This window comes from Sorex araneus, chromosome 2, assembly GCF_027595985.1.
Source record: "Sorex araneus isolate mSorAra2 chromosome 2, mSorAra2.pri, whole genome shotgun sequence".
NCBI classification, from domain to species: Eukaryota; Metazoa; Chordata; class Mammalia; order Eulipotyphla; family Soricidae; genus Sorex; species Sorex araneus.
This window is the reverse complement of record NC_073303.1, coordinates 225,474,498-225,493,454: the sequence shown is the minus strand read 5'-3', so window position 1 is coordinate 225,493,454 and position 18,957 is coordinate 225,474,498. Positions and strand designations below refer to the sequence as shown.

Sequence of the window (18,957 nt, the reverse complement as noted above, 5' to 3'; positions counted from 1 at the left end):
CTTGGGATGGACACACATGCCCAGCTGTGGGACTCCTGCATCAGGCTGTGGTGCTGATACGCTTAGCTCACAGAGGCCCTTCCCGGCCCTGTGCTCGCACATCTCGTTAGGTGCGGTGCTTGCCGGGGTCACGGCTCTTCTCTGTATTCCCCACTCCCTCCTGGCGCTGAGTTGGAAACCACTTGCACCACTCAGGAGTGCAGACAGCGAGGCCGTCAAGATTGTACTGTGCATATGTGGTGGCACTGGGGGTTGAACTCTGAACCTCTAGCGTGCACTGAGGGCATACTGGGCCACTGAGCTTGTCTGGCAGGCTTGGGAGATCAAATGGGGTGCTGGGGACTGAACTATGGGTCGGCCATGTGCAAGGCAAGTGTCCTACTGCTGTCCTGTCTCTCCGGCCCCGCTGTGTTTTACGTTAAATCTCTGTTGGCCCTGGAGCCAGGAATGCTGCAGGGGCCCGCGCGGGACTGACCGGTGCAGGGAGCCTCCTTTACACAGGGTTTCCTTCACATACTCGGCTTGCGAGTTGTGTTCATAAAACTGTAATTTTTTAGTTTGTAGGAGGAAGTATTGATGTGTAGAATTTTCTCCGAGTTTTATAGCTATAAATACCAACGGGTTTGGTATTTCCACCTGCCGATTCTTATCAGAGTCCAGTGAAAGATAGTATCAGGCTCAGCAGAAAGCAGCTTGGTAAACCAGCTTCTTACAGTGACTTCCCAGCCTTTCTGCCCCGTGATCAGACTCAAGAACGACCAGGAACCTTCCCTCCCTCTGTCATTGATGCCAGGCCAGAGGGTGTGGTGGGTCTTTGTTTTCTGGGGGGCAGAGGTGAGGCCGACCCAGCAGTGCTCAGGGGCTCGCTCCTGCCTCAGTTGCTCAGGGTTGGTGCCGGGGATCAAACCACCATTCATAGGTCGTGCCAGGGATCAAACCGGTCCCCTAGCCCCTGTACTGTACTGTCTCTCCGGCATCAGGCCGCTGATCTTACAGCAGTATCTCTGTAAGTCACTTCCTCTCTTCCGCTCAGAGATGTGTGGTGAACTCCAGGTTACGGAGGCGGCCGACTCGGAGCATTATGAATGGAATTGCGCATCTTAAGTTTGGGTCGTTATGTACATACATACAACAAAGCTGGTTCAGAAAATCTGGTCATGCGGGTCTTAAACTGTGAGAAGCTTTTTTTTTTCTTAGAATGAAGGAATTGGGGCTTAGTTTATGTTAGTACCACTGACATTTACTCCCACTGCCATGTGTAAAGTCAAGTGCTCTCTCATGGAAACCTATGGAGTGGTGCTAGTGTCACTCTCAGATCATTTGTCCACGGTCACACAGCTAATGAAGTAGGATTCAGACTGGTGGACTGAGGCCAGATCAGATAAAAATGTCAACCTTTAAAATCTGTACAAGGCGGGTAGGGCATTTGCCTTGCACGCAGCCGACCTGGGTTCAATTCTCAGCATCCCGTATGATCCCCTGAGCACCGCCAGGAGTAATTCCTGAGTGCATGAGCCAAGAGTAACCCCTGTGCATCGCTGGGTGTCACCCAAAAAGCAAAAAAAAAAAATCTGTACGGGGTGGGGGTGGCTGATGTGATATTAAAAGGAGGTGGGGCACCTACAGCTCTTCATATGGCCCTCAGAGCCCCGCCAGGAGTGATCCCTGGGCCCAGAGCCAGGGGTAAGCCCTGAGCACTGCTGGGTATACCCCCGTCCCCCCCACACAACAAATCTGTACAAGGGACAGTTCAAATGGTAGAGGTAGGCTGTATGCCCATTCCCCAACATTTTATAGAGTGCGGCCCCTGTCGCACTGTCGTCCCGTTGTTCATTGATCTGCTCGAGCGGGCACCAGTAACATCTCCATTGTGAGACTTGTTGTTACTGTTTTTGGCATATCGAATACGCCACGGGGAGCTTGCCAGGCTCTGCCGTGCAGGCGGGATACTCTCTGTAGCTTGCCGGGCTCTCCGAGAGGGACGGAGGAATTTAACCCGGGTCAGCTGTGTGCAAGGCAAATGCCCTACCCGCTGTGCTGTCCCTCCAGTCCAGGGTGTGACCCCTGTACAAATAAAATCTGTGTGGAGCCAGCTTAGTTGTGTGGTGGGTAAAGTGCTTGCTTGGCATGTGTCCAACCTGGGTTTGAACCCCAGCACCCCGCGTGGTCCCCCAAGCCCCTCGGGAGTGATTCCTGAACAGAGGCGAGAGTAAGCTCTGGACTCAGCTGGGTGTGGTCCAAAACCAAAAATTCTGTGTCGTTAGCTCGGCACCGTAGGGGTCTTCCTGGAAAAATTGCAGAAGCTGCACTTGCCTTGCATGCAGTCTCACTTTCACCTCCGGCACTGTACGAGCCAGGTGAGCCCTGAGCAGAGCTGGGTGTGAACAAGCAGAAGGAGCTGGGCCCAAGTCTGCATGTGGGAGCCTCGGGTTCAGCCCCCAGCACCACGTAACTTCCCAGACAGTTACAGGAACAGCCACTGAGCGCCACCAACTGGGACCAAAGAGCAGGGGAAAGTTTGGAGCTCTGACAGATAAGCACTTCAAGAGTAACTTCTCATACTTCCAAAGTAAGCATTGGGCAGGCGGGCAGGCGCTGCTGTGCAGTGGGTGAGGCGTGCATGCAGCGGGCCCAGGGTTGACCCCTGAGCATAGCTGGGTGTAGCCCAAAACCAAAAAATAAAAGTAAAACTGGGGCCAGAGAGACAGCTCAGCGGGCTAGCGCACGTGCTTTGCGTGCGGGAGACGCAGGACCCAGCCCGGTGTGGAATGTGGCCCCCAAATAGCAACAAGAGAGAAAATTAAACCTTTTTTTGTAGGTTTTTTTTTTTTTTTTTTTTATGGGGAGGGCTTTGGGCCATACGTACCTGGTGCTCAGTACTTCTCATCTCAGTGCTCATTCTTGTCCCCACACAGTACTGAAGACCATGCAGTGTTGGGAGTCGAGCCCAGGGCCTCCTCCAAAGCAAGGGCGCGACCTCGGAGCCGTGTCGTTGGCGCAGTTCTTACTATTCATTTCTTGCCGGTCGTAGTTGAGTCTGATTCTCCTCATTTCTTCCAGCTTTTTAAAATTAGCCTCCCGGCAGTGTCCATCGCTGCGGTTGGCGGATGCCCTGCCTCTTAGACTCGCGTGCACAGTGCCCTTCCGCATTTCCTCCGCTACAGCAGTGTTTCCTAATTGGCAGTTCCAGGTTGCTTGTCCTGTGAAGCAGTGCTCACTAGGCTTTTCGGGTGGCTCCTTTGTGGGTTTGTATGTTCTGCTGTTCTGTGAATTTCCTATGACCCCTACATATCTTTACAGCTACAGATAGGAGAGAGATACTGCAGTGGGTAGGGCACTTGCCTTGCACACGGCCGACCTAGGTTCTATCCCGGCACCCTATAAGGTCCCCTGAGCACTGCAGCAGGAGTAATGCCTGAGTGCAGAGCCAGGAGTAATCCCTCAGCATCGCCGGTGTGGCCCCAAACATCAACTGATTACAAATATCTTGGGGCCAGGGATGTGTGGGTGCTCGGCCTGTGCCACGCCCCGAGATGAACCTGGCACCTTAAGCACCTGCCCCGCACAACCACAGGCTGTGGCCCTTGGGGGCCTTGGCCTTGAGCCCTAGCAATGACGTGTCCAGCGACGATGAGACATCATCTCACACCAGAGACTGGCACACATCAGAAAGAACGTGAGCAACCAGTGCTGGTGCTGATGTGGGGAAGAAAGGGACTCTCTTTCATTGTTGGTGGGAGTGCCGACTGGTCAGCCCTTCTGGGAGACAGTATGGGCATTCCTCAAAAATGAGAAATTGAGGGGCTGGAGAGATAGCACAGCGGGTAGGGCGTTTGCCTTGCACGCGGCCGACCCGGGTTCAAATCCCAGCATCCCATATGGTCCCCTGAGCACAGCCAGGGGTAATTCCTGAGTGCAGAGCCAGGAGGAACCCCTGTGCATCGCCAGGTGTGACCCAAAAAGCAAAAAAAAAAAAAAAAAAAAGAGAAATTGAGCATCCGTACGACCCAGCGATGCCGCTTCTGGGAATATATCCCGGGGTTGCAAAAAGGCACAGTAGAAATGACATCTGCTCCTGCATGTTCATTGCAGCACTGTTCACAATAGCCAAAATCTGGAAAACAACCCGAGTGCCCAAGAACAGATGACTGGTTAAAGAAACTTTGGTGTCATCTGCACAATGGAATACTATGCAGCTGCTAGGAGAGATGAAGTCATGGAATTTGCTTATAAGTGGATGGACATGGAGAGTATCATGCTAAGTGAAGTGAGTCAGAAAGAGAGGGACAGACATAGAATGACTGCATTCACTTGTGGAATATAAAATAACATGAGACTAACACCCAAGGACAGTAGAGACAAGGGCCAGGAAGAGTGCTACATGGTTGGAAGCCGCCTCATGAGCTGGGGGAGAAGGCAGCTGGGATAGAGAAGGGATCACCGAGTCAGTGATGGAGGGATGGCTCAGGCTGGGAGACATGTGCTGAAAGTAGACAAAGGACCAAACATGATGGCCTCTCAGTATCTGTATTGCAAACCACAATGCCCAAGAGTAGTGAGAGAGTAAGAAGGACATTTTCTGTGATCTCTCTAATCGAGACAGGACCCTTGACATCATGTCACTCTGCACATGGCAGCTCAAAGGAGGCAGGCTGGGTGGCTGGACAGGAGGGATACTGGGGACAGTGGTGGTGGAAAACATACACTGGTGGAGGGATGGGTGTGTGATCATTGTGTGACTGAAAGTCAAACATGGAAGCTTTGTAACTATCTCACAGTGATTCAATAAGGAGGGAGGAAGGGAGAGAGGAAGGGAGAGAGGGAGGGAGGGAGGGAGGGAGGGAGGAAGGAAGGAAGGAAGGAAGGAAGGAAGGAAGGAAGGAAGGAAGGAAGGAAGGAAGGAAGGAAGGAAGGAGCCTAGGTTAACAAAAAAAAGTGTCCAACACTAAGTGACCAAGTGTTGGAGGGAGTGCGTGCACACACCCACGTCTATAATGCTCTATTTTCTGTTAACGGTGACACGATCGTTGTCTAAGTTTAAATTCATTCGGGAAATGCCAGTATTCTGTATTGGGGGTTAGGTGATGTCTGATGCACAGCCGGCCTCATTCTGATCCCTGGCGCGGGATACAGCCCGGGCACAGCCGGGCGCGTTCAGCGCAGGCAGGGGGCAGCCCTGGGCACCTCCAGGCTGATCCCACAGAAGCGAGCGTGAGAGAAGCTCATGTTTGCGCTATTCTCCTCCTTCAGGAGCGCTTCCCGGGGCTGGAGACGAGTGTGGGGTGAGGGCACTTTCCCTTGCAGGCAGCCGGCTGCGATTCAGCCCCTGACACCGTGTCGTTCCCTAAATACAGTGACCCCTGAGCACCGCCGGCCTGCTGGGGTGCCCAATAACCCTTTTATTTTTTCCCTCAGAATTTCATTAAAGCACCATGAATTACAAAGTCATTCAGCGTTAGGTTTTTGGCATCCAAAATTCCTTTTAAAGTCTAAAAAACTTGTTTCTATTGAAATTATCTGTTATTGTTGCTTGAATGTCCTTTGCCTTTTTTGGATTTTTTTATTTTGGGGCCACACCTCATGGTGCTCAGGGCTTACGCCTGGCTTGGAGCTCAGGGATGACACCGGGCAGGCTCTGGGGACCATGTGGGGTGTCGGGATCGAACCCGGGTTGGCCGCGTGCGTGGCGAGCACCCTATCACCGCACTCTCTCCGGCCCCTGTGCTCTCCTTTTTGTCTGGCCGGAAGCTTTTCCGGTTGGTGCCTTCCACATGGCCCCAGTCTTTGACAGTTATCTCGCTGTGTGGTATGAAAAAGATGTGACGGGCTAATCTCGCGTATCTCTTATCCCATGTCTAGAGTTGACCGGGCCCCTGCCTGGGGAGCTGCTTCTCCCGGCGGGAAGCGGCAGTGCAGCTGCTCTGTTCCAGTCATGCCTTTCTCCCTTCCAGGGGTCCACGAAGAGTATCAGCTGCCATATTATGACTTGGTGCCCTCTGACCCTTCCATTGAAGAAATGCGGAAGGTCGTGTGTGACCAGAAGCTTCGGCCCAACATCCCCAACTGGTGGCAGAGTTACGAGGTAGGAGGATCCCTCACTCCGCGGCCTTTCCGGGTTGTTTTCTGTTTGTTTGGGTGGGGGAGGGCGGTTTGGGCCACACCTGGTGGTGCTGAGGGGCTGCCCCTGGCTGTGCTCAGGGCTGTTGCTGGTGCTGCAGGGGGGGGGCCCTTGGCGTGTCTGGGATCAGTCGGCTTCCTGCGAGACAGGTGTCTTATCCTTACACCATCTCTCCAGGCCATTTGCCTTATTTGCAGACTTTACAGTGATAACAGCAGAGCCAGCCTCCCAGGGTTAATCTTCGGAGCCTGAAGCGCTGTCCTGTGTTATGTTTGTTTCTGTGTGCGCTTTCATTAGGGGCAGCGCACAGTAGGGCTCAGGGCACTGTGGTGCCAGGAATTGAACCCACGGTTCCCACACGCAGAGCCCTTGAACCATCGCCCCGGCCCCAGAGCTGGCTACCTGCAGAATCCCAAGGGACCATGGGCTCCGCTCCTGGGTACCTCGTCATACTCTTGGGCGTGGGTAACTGACAGGAGCAAAGGGCTTCGTTGCCAGGACACAGCTGAGAGTTGGTGCACACGAGGCGGAGACAAGCCTGAGCCAGTACTGAGCCCTCTCCTTACCCCAGATGACCAGCGAGGGCTCTGCGGGGTCACTCGAAGATGTAGATGAGGGGCACTGGCCGGAGGGGAGTCGAGGAGACTGCCCGAGGAAAGCGGCCTTGGGGCTGGAACGATAGCACAGCGGGTAGGGCGTTTGCCTTGATGCAACCCACCCGGGTTCAGCTCCCATCATCCCATATGGTCTCCTGAGCACTGCCAGGAGTAACGCCTGAGCATCGCCGGGTGTGACCCAAAAAAGAAAAAAAATATATGGCCTTTGTAAAATCCCGAGAGGAGGGGGCGTGAGTGAGGGCAGGATGGCAGAGGATGGGGCGCCAGTGGAGCAGGAGGTTGCACAGCAGGTAGGATTCGTACGCTGCTGACCAGGGTCTGACCCCCTCACCCTGTGTAGTCCCCCAAGCCCATAAGCCCTGAGCACCCAAAGTTTTAAAAAGTGAGGTAGGCAGGGGAAGGTGGTAGCATTTGCCGGAAGTCATTAGCTGAAGACAGAGTGATGACCTAGTTCCCCACACATGTGGAATTCCCCAGGGCTCTCGAAGCCTCACCTAGTGCCTGCAGGCTCCTGCCTCTGCGCCGAGTGCGTCTGGCCACTAGAGGGCGCTGGCGCACAGAGCCGCGCTCACAGCCGCTGGGGCTTCTTCCCTTCGCCCCATGAGCTTTTCCTCCACTGCGCCCTCGGGACCCTCCCCGAGTGACAGTTCCAGATCGCAGCTCTCTGACCAGAGGCGGGGCCCTGCTTGGGAGAATGGGCTCCTCACCCGGGCTGCCCGAGGCCCCCTGCCCCCTGTCCACAGGCAATGCTGACACCCTCCTCGGCCTGACGGTAGTGTCTGTCGCACAGGGAACGGCAGTGAGTTCCTACCCCCGGTAGGGCGCTTGCCGTGTGCACAGCTGAGCCAAGGGTGGTCCCTGGAACCTGATACGGCCCCCGGCCCCGCCCGAGGTGATCTCTGAACGCAGAGTCAGAACTGAGGATTGCTGGGTGTGGCCAGACTCAAAAAAGAGGGAAAATGCGACATGCTGCTGTGTGTCGCTGCGCCCGGCGTGCCTGCACTGGTCCCGTGCTCGTGGGACACGGTGTTGGCAGAGCTCCAGGGCGGGTGCGTGCTCAGTCGGGAAGCCCAGAGCCGAAAGGGGTGCCAAGGCTTTGCGTCTGCTCCTGGGCGCGGGGCCAGCCCCACACAGGTGCTCCCACCCCCACTGCCGGGTTCGGCAGGTCGGCACCTCTGGGCTCAGGCCAGACCTTCTGTCCTGGTTGGCCGCAGGCGGCCACGAAGCAGCCCCGGCGCCTCTGAGCACAGCCACCCCCAGAACACAGGACTTCTGAGCTCAACTGCGATGGCCCCCGAACACTGGCTCCCCAGGGTCCTTTCCTGCCTGCCCTGCGCTGCAGGGTGGGGGGCGTCTCGAGAGCTGCCTCCCGCCTTGGCCCCAGAGGAAGCCGGGCCGCTCACGCTGCTCTCTCCCGCAGGCGCTGCGGGTCATGGGGAAGATGATGCGGGAGTGCTGGTACGCCAACGGCGCGGCCCGCCTCACGGCCCTGCGCATCAAGAAGACCCTGTCCCAGCTCAGCGTGCAGGAGGATGTGAAGATCTAGCCTGCCCCTCCCTCCGCGTCGCCCTGGGCGGCGGGAACTGCGGAGCTGCCGTGGGAGCGTACGCTGGAGGCTACCTCTCGTTTCTGCCCAGCCCTCCGGCCAGCGCCCTGGCCCGCGAGAGGGACGAGCCCGGGAGACCCGCTCACTCCCACCTGGGCCTGAGACACAGACACCTTTTCTATTTACCTCCCAAGGCACGGAGACTCCGGGGCCCTCGGGGTGGAGCACTCGGTGCCACGACTTGAACTGGTGGGAGCGGGGGGTCCCGCAGGGTGGCGGCCCCGGGCCCAGAGGAGCAGGTGTCGCCAGTGCTAAGCGGCGCCGCGGGCTTTCCTCCAGGGACCCCCGAGACCCAGGCAGACGGCCCGTCTCCAGGCAGCTGTGCTCCCCTCCCACCTCGCACGGACATCTGGAGGGGCTGCCCGGGGGTCCGTCTGCGCCTGTGTGCGGCCATGTGTGCATGTGCCGAGGTGCGTCCCTGTGTGCCTGCTCTGTGCCCCGCCCGTCACGTGTGCGTGCGTGTGCTTGTGTGTGTGCGTGCGCGCGTGTGTGTCTGTCGGTCGGTGCGCACTTACCTGCTTGAGCTTCCCGTGCATGTACAGGGTGGGGTGGTCGTCGTGCGTCTGTACGTGCCGGTCCTCGGGTCAGTAGTGATAGCGTCTGTGTGCCCCCCGCCGCGGCGGCACCCCCGTTCCTTCCCAGCAGGCTGCCCCCCCACCCCATGTCCACGCAGTCCTCCGTCTCGGACTGGCACCAAAGCTGGCCCCGTTGGCTGCTGCGCGCCAAGGGTCCCTGGAGGGAGAGAGGTGTGACAGCAGGCAGGAGCGAATCTCGGCCGCTGTGGAGTGCCGTGGCCAGTGAGCCGCCCCCAGCAGCACGGAAGGACCGAGGCGCTCGAAGCCCAGATCCTGGGACTCCGTCGGAATGTCACATCTGTCTCTCATATCCCACATTCTGGAAACAGCAGTGTATATTTTTGGTGGTGGTGGGTTTAGGGTGGGGAAGGGGGAGGCCGGGGAGGGGTGGGGGGTGGCGGCCGCATGGGTCTGTTACTGGATTAGCTGATGGCGGTGGAGGGCGGCGTGAGGCCGTGTCGGGCCCTCCCAGAGGGCCGGGCCAGCCGCGCCCACTCCCCAGGGAGTGGACTGTCACCGTGGCTGGACGCCGTGCGGGCTTGGTCAGCGTATCTTAGATATAGAACTTTGAAGCCATAACTTTTAACTGGAGTGGTTTGATTTTTTTTTCTTTTTAATTTTATTCAAAGGGTCTGGATTTTAACTTTTTTTAATATTGTTTTTATAAAAGGAAACCATCTCTGTATGATGATTACCTCTCGATCTGTTTGTTTTTAAAGAAATCACTACAAAAACAACCACAAAAATCTTGTTGGAACGCACATAGCTCGATCACACTGGAAATGACCTTGTTCCTGAGCCTGTCCCCCGCCCTCCCCCCAGAGCCCCTCCTGGGTCTCCTGCGCCCCACCCCCACCCCCAGGGCCGGGAGCCCTTGTGCTGGGGCTCCGAGGAGCCGTCTGCAGGTGCCGGGCACTGAGTTGGGTGCGGAGAGCGTGGATGTCTGTCGGGGACAGTGTTCCTGGGAGCCCTTGGGGCTAGGCCCGTCACTCTGATCTAGGACCACTGAGAAGTAAGGGTCCCACCCCAGCATGGGGGCCGGAGGTGGGTCGTGAGACCCCTGACCCCCATCACTGCGTTCATTCTGAGCCCCCTTCCTGCCCTCCCACGCCTGCCTCCAGCCCAGCCAGTCGCCAAAGCCTGGAGGGGGCGGAGTCTCCGTCGCCTCCCCTATTTATTTCCTGACGTCTGCGTCCTTGCATCAGAGGAGACCTTCCCCTCGCCCTTGGGCCAATTTACTGGCCCCTGATTGCCCGTGGTACCAATTGTGTCGTGCGGAGCTTCCTGCCCCCCTGCCCTGCTGCAGAACCTGGCAGGTGACCGGTGACAATGAACTTAGATGCCTGCTGGGGTCTCAGCCAGCCTCTGGGAGCTGCCAACACTCCGCCAGCCAGGGACCCCCTTCCGCAAGCCCCTCCCCGCGTGCAGCCCGGCCGCCACCTCTGGGAAGCCTGGGCAGGTCCTTGGGAAGCTCCCCCCCCCCCACTCCTCTCTGCAACACCAGAGCTCGGAGTCCGGAGCCGGGAGGAACAGAAAGACTGGGTTTCTGGGCCCCGGGGCTGCCGCACTGTGGACCCGGTCCACAGACCAAGGCCAAGCCCGTTCTGTCGCCGCCATCGAGGCCCCCGAACGGCATTCTCGGTACTTTTGTTTGTTTTTGTACATTTTATTAGAAAGGACTGTAAAATAGCCACTTAGACACTTTACCTCTTCAGTATGCAAATGTAAATATGTGTAATATAAAAAATCTTTTGTTTTAATATAAGAATGAGCCTGTCCAATTTCTGCTGTACATTATTAAAGTTTTATTCACAGAGCTCTTGTGGTGCCTCTGTCCCTTCTGCAGGCTGTCGTGGGAGTGACAGGAGAGAGGCACAGTGTCTCTGGGGGCCCGGGACCACTCCTGGAGCTGCTCAGGATGGTCCGTGGTGCCGGGGATTGAGCACAGCAAACTGCAGGCCGCCCCTGCCTGCTTACCCTCCCTCCGGGCGGGGGGAGTTCGGGGTCATGGTCAGTTCCTTGGGGGTCACTTGGGTGTTTTCCGTGTGGAGAGGAGGATGTCTGTTGTCTCCGACTGAGGGAGTCCACAGTCCTGGGGTGGTTGGTTGGTTTTTTTTTTGGGGGGGGGGTTACAAGGAAGTTTTATTGGACACGTTTCACTGAGCGCAAAACACCTAAAGGAAATCACAGTACAATGAGATTGCAATCAGGGCCTCAGATTTTCCCACAAACGCCAAGACCAAAGTCCTGTGGATTGGCAATTGCACTGCAATCCCCACCTCCCCACCCCCACCCATTAACTTAAAAAAAAAAAAGGCTTCAAACTTACGTGCCGTAGAGATTATTATTAAAGGAACTAGAATTAACAAACATGCCAAATGTTTTTCACTTGTTCCTTACAGACACAGCGCCTAGTGAGGGGTGCTTGGTCTTAAATTGAGGCAAGATCATCAGGGCTGCTCACGTAGGACACGCTCGTCTGTTCCTCAGCTTCCCTGTGACACCACGGGCCTCGTGTTCTGAAACGCACAGCCACGTGTCCAGGGCAGGTGGTCCTCATGGGGGAAGTTGTGGTAGGGCTTGACCGCCTCCACAGGACCCTCCCGAGGTGAGAGCAGTTGGTCTCTTCCATGAGGAGAATATTTGAGATACTCGGACGCAGCTGCCCTGTTGACAAGGCCGACAAAGCTGAAGCGTTTCTTCAGTTGACAGTAGCAGACCCTGTGTGAAAGTGGACTGCATGCTCGACAGAATTTGCTGTGCGTCCATTAACTGCTCTGACCCTCAAAGCAAGATGTGAGGGGGCGTAGGAAATGGCTTGGAAGGAGAAGGCCGTCTCAGGGCTTCAACGCGTCGCCAGCCTGTCTGCACACACTCAGCAGGTCGGTGAGCCCTGCCCACCACAGCCACCAGCGAAGGGCAAACTGGATTTAGAAACTGAAGGTTAGGGGCTGGAGCGATAGCACAGCGGGAGGGCGTTTGCCTTGCACGCAGCCGACCCAAGTTCAATCCCCAGCATCCCATATGGTCCCCTGAGTACAGAGCCAGGAGTAACGCCTATGCATTGCCGGGTGTGACCCCCCCCCAAAAAAAACTGAAGGTTAGAGAAGTCAGACTGCTCATGTAGCCAGAGGTGGAAAGACCTTGCCATAAATATAAACCCTAGTTCAAAGTCAGCCTGTGAGTATTCGAGGCGTCAGTAGGCGCGGCTGTCCGGAGGATGAGCAGCACTGGTGTGGTCGCAGTGGGTCACCTTTGCACGTAGCAGGCACTGGGTCTCACCAGCACCACCAAAAATTCTTTCAAGGGAATGATGAAATGAAGTTCATTCTGTTCCCTCTGTCTGCCCCCTTACTAGAAAGGTTTCTGATACAGGAGATCACAATCCATTCGAACCATGGCAGAGTTTGGTTTTGGCAGGAGGCAGAGTGCTCAGGACCGTATGTGCTGCCCGGATTGAGACAACGTTAGCCACATACAGGGAGAATTCCTGATCTTTGGCCCCGGAACTGGGTTTGTGTTTCACCCGTCTTAAATGTCCCTCCCCACTCATCTTTACGGTCAGGGGTACGTGCTGGCTGAGCCCAGCCCAGACACTGATCCATGTAGTAGGGTTGAAGAGAAGGTTTGGATCCAGTGGGCAGTGGTGTGTTCGAGTTCTCCAGAGAAACGAGAGGGTGAAGGAAAAAGGGAGATGGGGAGAAGGAAGAGGGAGAAATCTAGGCCTTGATGGCCACATCTAGTGTGTTGGCCAAACACTCTGGCGTGAGTTGCCGAGAGCCCCGGTTTCAGACAGAATGGGATGGAAGGAATGTGGTACATGCCAGGATGGGTCTGTCTGAGGTGCTCCGGCAGCCGGGGGTGGAGCCGGGGGTGGTGGGGAGCAGTTTGGGTTGTGGCAGGAGGCAAAATGCTCAGGACCGTATGTGGTGCCCGGATTGGGTCAAGTCACAGGTTTGCCGCATGTCAGGTGTGAACGGCGAGGTGGGGGTGGGGGGAGCATGCTCGGACCAGGGAGTCAGTTCAAAGGGCTGTGTGCACGTTGCCCTGCCTTGCAAGCAGAAGCCCTCAGTGCCATCTCCGGCACCACATGGGCTGGGAGTAAGCTCTGGGTACCACTGGGGGTGCTCCCAAAACGCAAAAAAACAGCCCATAGATAGAGTATGGTGGGGTAGGAGCTTCTGCGTGCAACTGACCCAGGTTCAATCCTCAGCACCGCTTATGGCAGAGTAAACCCTGAGCACCGCCGGGTATGTCTATAAACCGAAACCAAGAGCTGGAGCGATAGCATAGCGGGTAGGGCGTTTGCCTTGCATGCGCCCCACCCGGGTTCGATTCCCAGCATCCCATAGGGTCCCCCGAGCACCGCCAGGAGTAATTCCTGAATGCAGAGCCAGGAGTAACCCCTGAGCATCGCCAGGTGTGACCCAAACGCCCCCCCCTCCCCACCAAAAAAAAAACGAAACCAAGTAAGTGAAAGTAGAAACCTCAGCGAGAGGAAGGGCCTGCTTTAGTTTGGAGCTGGCCAGAGAGATTCTTAGCCCATGAGTGGCGCTATTCGCAGAGAGGGGCAGGGGGAGCGCCCTTGCAGCTGTGTTTGCCAAGCGGGGCGCTCCACAGACTGAACTCTTGCTCTGTGTCCCTGCTCCGAGGGGGAATGAGAGCAGGACGGTGCTTCCTCCCCACTCGAGGAGCCCGAGGCACCCTGGTTCCCGTGACTCGAGCTCTCGGGAACTTGCAACACGGGAGCCTGTTAGGAAAAGCCAGCTAAGGGGCTTGCCTTGTGCACAGCTGGACCTGGCTCAATCCCTGGCACCCTGATGGTCTCAAGCACTGCCAGGGTGGCAATAAATAAATAAATAAATAGAAAGTCAACCCCCAGGGCCGGGGTTGTGGTTTGGCGGTGCCGCACTAGCCCTGCCTGTGTGAGGCCACAGGGCTATGGGGGTCATCTCCAACACCACGAGAAGCGGGGATGAGCCGAGGGCCGCCCTGCCCTGCCAGCTGCTCCCCGGAGGCCTTGTCACGTGACTGGCCCAGCCCTTCATTCCTGCAGACCAGAGCAGCAGCTGAGCCTCTCTCCCCGCCAGTGCCCGGGCTTGGACGCAGGGTGGCACCCAGGAGGAGCCCCCCACGCTGGCATCCCTTCCATTCTGGTCGTGAGGGTGCTGCTGCCAGGGAAGTGGCCTTCTGCAGCTCCGCCCCGAGTTCCAGCTCCCGAGCACCCCAAGCCTGAGCATCGTGGTGGGGCCCTGCTTCAGCTCCAGGGGGCCTCGGATGACAGGTGTCTGGACGGGGCCCCTCACAAAGGCGGGTGGGGGTGGTCACTAGCCAGCCCCTCCCTCCCGACTGCTCACACCCCACCGAGGGCTCGGGGACAGGTGCAGGCTGGGTTGCTGGAGGCGCGGGCTGGAAGGCAGCTTCCTGCAGGGAGGAGAATTGGGGTGTCCTGGTATGAGGGTGAGGGTGAGCAGATACGACAAGAGAGACAGCTTAGGAGACAGACAGGCTGGAAGAGGCAACCAGGGGCCTGCCCCTGCCCGGCGCAGTGGCCGAGAGCCGCCCTTGGTGGCCTGGGAGTTTCTGTCTGGTCCTCCTGTTTGCTTGCTTTTCTTCCCTTTAAAATTATTTTAAATTTTATTTCATTTATTTTATTTTTTGTGGGGTTTTGGGCCAAACCTGGCAGTACTCAGGGGTTTCTCCTGGTTCTGCACTCAGGAATCACTCTTTGAAGGCTCGGGGACCAGACGGGACACTGGAGACCGAACCCAGGTCAGCTCTGTGCAAGGCAAGCACCCTCTCTACCTGCTGTTCCTTCTCTCCTGCTTCTTTGTTCCTCTTCCTTCTTTCCTTACTGCCTTACTTCCTTTTTGTCTTTTGTTTTCTGTCTTCCTTTTTTTCTTCCTTCCTTCCTTTTTCTTTTTCTTCCTTTTGTTTTCTTTCTTCCTTCCTTTCTTCCTTTTTCTTTCTTCCTTCTTTTCTTTCTTTCTTTTTCTTTTTTTTCTTTCTTCCTTCCTTCCTTTTTCTTTTTCTTCCTTTTGTTTTCTTTCTTCCTTCCTTTCTTCCTTTTTCTTTCTTTCTTCCTTCCTTTTCTTTCTTTCTTCCTTTCTTTTCTTTCTTCCTTTTCTTTCTTCCTTCCTTTTCTTTCTTTCTTTTTCTTTTTCTTTTTCTTTTTCTTTCTTTTTCTTTCTTTCTTTCCTTTTTCTTTCTTTCTTTCTTTCTTTCCTTTCTTTCTCTCTCTCTTTCCTTTCCTTTTCTTTCACTCAGGGCTTACTCTTGGCTCAGGGATCATTCCTTGTGGGGCTCAGGGGACCATACGCCCTGGCCCTGATGGATTTCACCTGTAGCAGGCTGCCCCCCAGTTAGGATTTAAAACAAGATAAACACAGAGTGGAATGCCAGAGCAACAGTACGGCAGGTAGGTCATTTGCCTTGCATGTGGCCAACCCAGGTACGATCTCAGGCCCCCCTGTTACCCTGAGCCTGCCAGGAGTGATCCCTAAGGGTAGAGCCAGGAGTCATCAGGCCGGAAGGTGACTCAGAGGGCTGGAGCACGTACTTTTCATCGACCCCTGGAACTGCCTGGCCCCCCCAGCATCCAACACCACGCCAAGAGTAGCCCCTAGCGCCTCCGGGTGTGAGTGCAAAACACAAACCAAAAACAGTAAATAAAAGACACTTCCTGAATATAACAAGTGTAAGTTTACAGAACTTGGTAGGGGGGAGTTGGCATTTGGGGAACAGACCCTCCTCGGTGACAGGAGAGGAGGTGAGGAGGAGGCGGGGGCTGGCTGGGAGGCCAGAGGACGAGCAGCTGTTCCCAGTGGCCTTTAAAGGTTTGTCAGGGGCTGGAGCGATAGCACATCGGGTAGGGGGTTTGCCTTGCACATGGCTGACCCGGGTTCGATTCCCAGCATCCCTTGAGCACCGCCAGGGGTGATTACTGAGTGCAGAGCCAGGAGTAACCCCTGAACATAGCTGGGTGTGACCCCAAAAAGCAAAAAAGAGAAAAAACAAAAGGTTTGTCAGGCCCGAGCGATAGCACAGCGGGACGGGCATTTGCCTTGCATGCCGCCGACCTGGGTTCGATCCCCAGCATCCCATATAGTCCCCCAAGCACCGCCAGGAGTAATTCCTGAGTGCAGAACCAGGAGTAACCCCAGAGCATCGCTGGGTGTGACCCCAAAAAGCAAAAAGCAAAAAAGTAAATAAATAAATAAAAGGTTTGTCTGTCAGGAGACCTGTGGCCACCAGAGGGCACCAGCAGCCCGTCAGGGCGCCGGTGAGGGGTGGAGGCGGCGACGCCCTTCTCTGAGTGCGCAGGGGAGCTGCCAGCCAGAGTCAGCCCATCTCACAGTCCCACAAACCGTCTCCTCTACCCTCAGTCCCTGCAGGGCCCTCAGCCGCCTCCTTGGCGTGAGCCTTCGGGCCGCAGGATTTCCTTTCTGGACCGTGAGGTCCTTTCCGGCCCCGAAATTCCAGGACCTGAGGAAACTGCTGACAGAAACGGCATCCTGGAGCCGCCCGGGCTGGGCGTCTCCATCCAGGGTGCTCCGCGGGCAGCGCGGGCAGCGGGGGTGACCTGCAGCTCTCAGGGGCCTCCTGAAGGCAGGGAGGCAGGTGGCCCGGCGCCCCAGGCACCCTGGTCCCCACCTGAAGGGCCTGTCTCCTCAAGGCTGCCAGCCTTCCGCGGGCCCTGTCCAGGGGACGGAGGGGGGATCTGCCCCTTACCCCTGGGGGTGGTCTGCCCTGAAGAAGTTAAGCAGGACACTGCCCGGGAGTGGGGAGGTGGATGAGGCAGTCCTGCCCAGCGTCTGCGAGGCCCCGGGTTTGACTCCCAGCACCACCTGTCCCCCACCCAGCATCTCTAGGTGACTTCCATGACAGTGTTGTTTGTTTGTTTAATTGAGGCTGGGTTGTCTGGAGCGATAATACAGCAGGTTGGGGTTGGAGCGATAGCACAGCGGGAGGGCGTTTGCCTTGCACAGAACTGACCCAGGTTCGATTCCCAGCATCCCATATGGTCCCCTGAGCACCGCCAGGAGGAATTCCTGAGTGCAGAGCCAGGAGCAACCTCTGTGCATTGCCAGGTGTGACCCAAAAAAAAAAAAAAAAACAAGAACCAGCAGGTGGGGCATTTGCCTTGTATGCAGCCAATCCGGGTTCGATCCCCAGCACCCCATATGGTCCCCCGAACACTGCCAGGAGTGATTCCTGAGTGCGGAGCCAGAGTAAGCCCTCAGCATCGCCAGGTGTGGCCACAAAAAAAAAAAAAAAAACAGGGCTGGAGGCTGAAGAGAGAGTGCAGCAAGTGGGGTGCGTGTCTTGCACAAGGCCGGCCTGGGTTTGAGCCCCAGCACCTCATGTTCCTCCAAGCCCTGCCAGAAGACATCCCCAAGTGCAGAGCCAGGAGTAAGCCCTGGGGACAGCCAAGTGTGACTTGAAAACCAAATAAGATTAAAGTGAAAATCTGTGTCACTGTCATCCTGTTGTTCATCAATTTGCTCGAGCGGGCACCAGTAACGTCTCCATGGTGAGACTTGTTACTGTTTTTGGCATATCGAATACGCCACAGGTAGCTTGCCAGGCTCTACCATTCGGACGAGAAACTCTCGGTAGCTTGCCAGGCTCTCCGAGAGGGACGGAGAAATCGAACCCAGGTCAGCCACATGCCAGATGAATACCCTATGCGCTGTGCTATCGCTCCAGTCCAAAAAAAAAGAAAAAATAAAAGTCAGGGCTGGGAAAGCAGCACAGGGGTTAAGGCGCTTGCCTTGCATCCCCAGCCCGTGTACGGTGCCCTGAGCGCAGCCAAGGATCACTCCCGAACAAAGAGCCAGGACTAAGCCCTGAGCACCCCCCAGCCCTGAGTGCCCCTCCACCCCCCCACCATGTCAACAGATGCCCTTTTGTGGTTTTGTGGGTCCTTCAGGGAAAAGCCGGGAGTGAGAACAGAAGCCTGTGCCTCGCTGCCTCTTCTCACCTCCCCCCACCTCACCCCACCAGATGCCGTCTGCCGGGGGCCCGCCACAGCAGACGGGCCAGGGGTCCATCTGTGCGAACACTTCACAATAGAGGCCCATGTTTCCCCACCGACACGCTGCCGGGCCTCGCAGCGGAGGCCACTTGGCGGTGCCAGGGAGGAAGGCGGGAGGGGGGGAAGAGCACCCGGGGGGGGTGAAACTAGCTTTTGGCTCCCCGCACGCCCCCACGCACCCCTGCCCCCCCCACCCCCAGCCTCTTGCCATCTGGACTTGTGTCATCACCGGGGGATGGAAGAGCGCCCCCTCCACCCACGGCTCCCGGAGAGGCTGGGCCTCGGGGGCTGGGCTGGCCAAGAGGCGGGCGGGGAGAGCCGGAGCCACCAGGCACGAACCCGGAGCCAGGCTGGGGGGCCGGCTCACCTGGGCACCCAGACGGTGTGGCCGTGTGTCCCCAACGTGTCACACACAGCCTGTGTTCAGGTGCCGCTTGCTCCCAGGCCCCCAGCCTCTGCCACCCCCGGCGCGTGGCTCGTGCCTGTCACAGGCAGGGGCTAGTGAAGAAGTGAGAGACTCCACAGCTTCCGTGTTCCCGCTCGCCTCAGCCCTGCCACAGAGCGGCCTGGAGCAAGGGGCTCTGGGCTCTGGGCTCATCTCCCTCACAGGGTCAGAGGAGGACAGGACCTACACACCCTCTGACCTTGTGAGGACTAAACTGTTTCATTACTTCATTACTGTATCACTTGTATCACTGTCATCCTGTTGCTCATCGATTTGCTCGAGCGGGCACCAGTAACGTCTCCATGGTGAGACTTGTTGGTACTGTTTTTGGCATATTGAAAATGCCACGGGGAGCTTGCCAGGCTCTGCCGTGCGGGTGAGATACTCTCGGTAGCTTGCCAGGCTCTGCTGTGAGGGCGAGATACTCTCGGTAGCTTGCTGGGCACTCCGAGACGGATGGAGGAATCACATTCAGGTCAGCCGCATGCAAGGCAAACGCTGTCGCTCGAAACTGTTTCATACATGGGTATAAAAGCAGACACAGGGGCTGGAGCAATAG

At 56.7% G+C, this 18,957-nt stretch overlaps 1 protein-coding gene across 1 annotated transcript in view; it reads left to right on the top strand.

Annotated features, from left to right (window-relative positions):
* The window catches only part of ACVR1B (activin A receptor type 1B), a 43,657-nt gene extending 32,925 nt beyond the window's left edge, over positions 1–10,732 (top strand). Inside the window, exons 8-9 of the mRNA XM_055126516.1 lie at positions 5,952–6,082; positions 8,156–10,732. Coding sequence (XP_054982491.1) covers positions 5,952–6,082; positions 8,156–8,281 — 257 coding nt within the window. The 3' untranslated portion in view covers positions 8,282–10,732. The remainder of the gene's footprint in view (positions 1–5,951; positions 6,083–8,155) is intronic.
* The last annotated feature ends 8,225 nt before the right edge of the window (positions 10,733–18,957 follow it).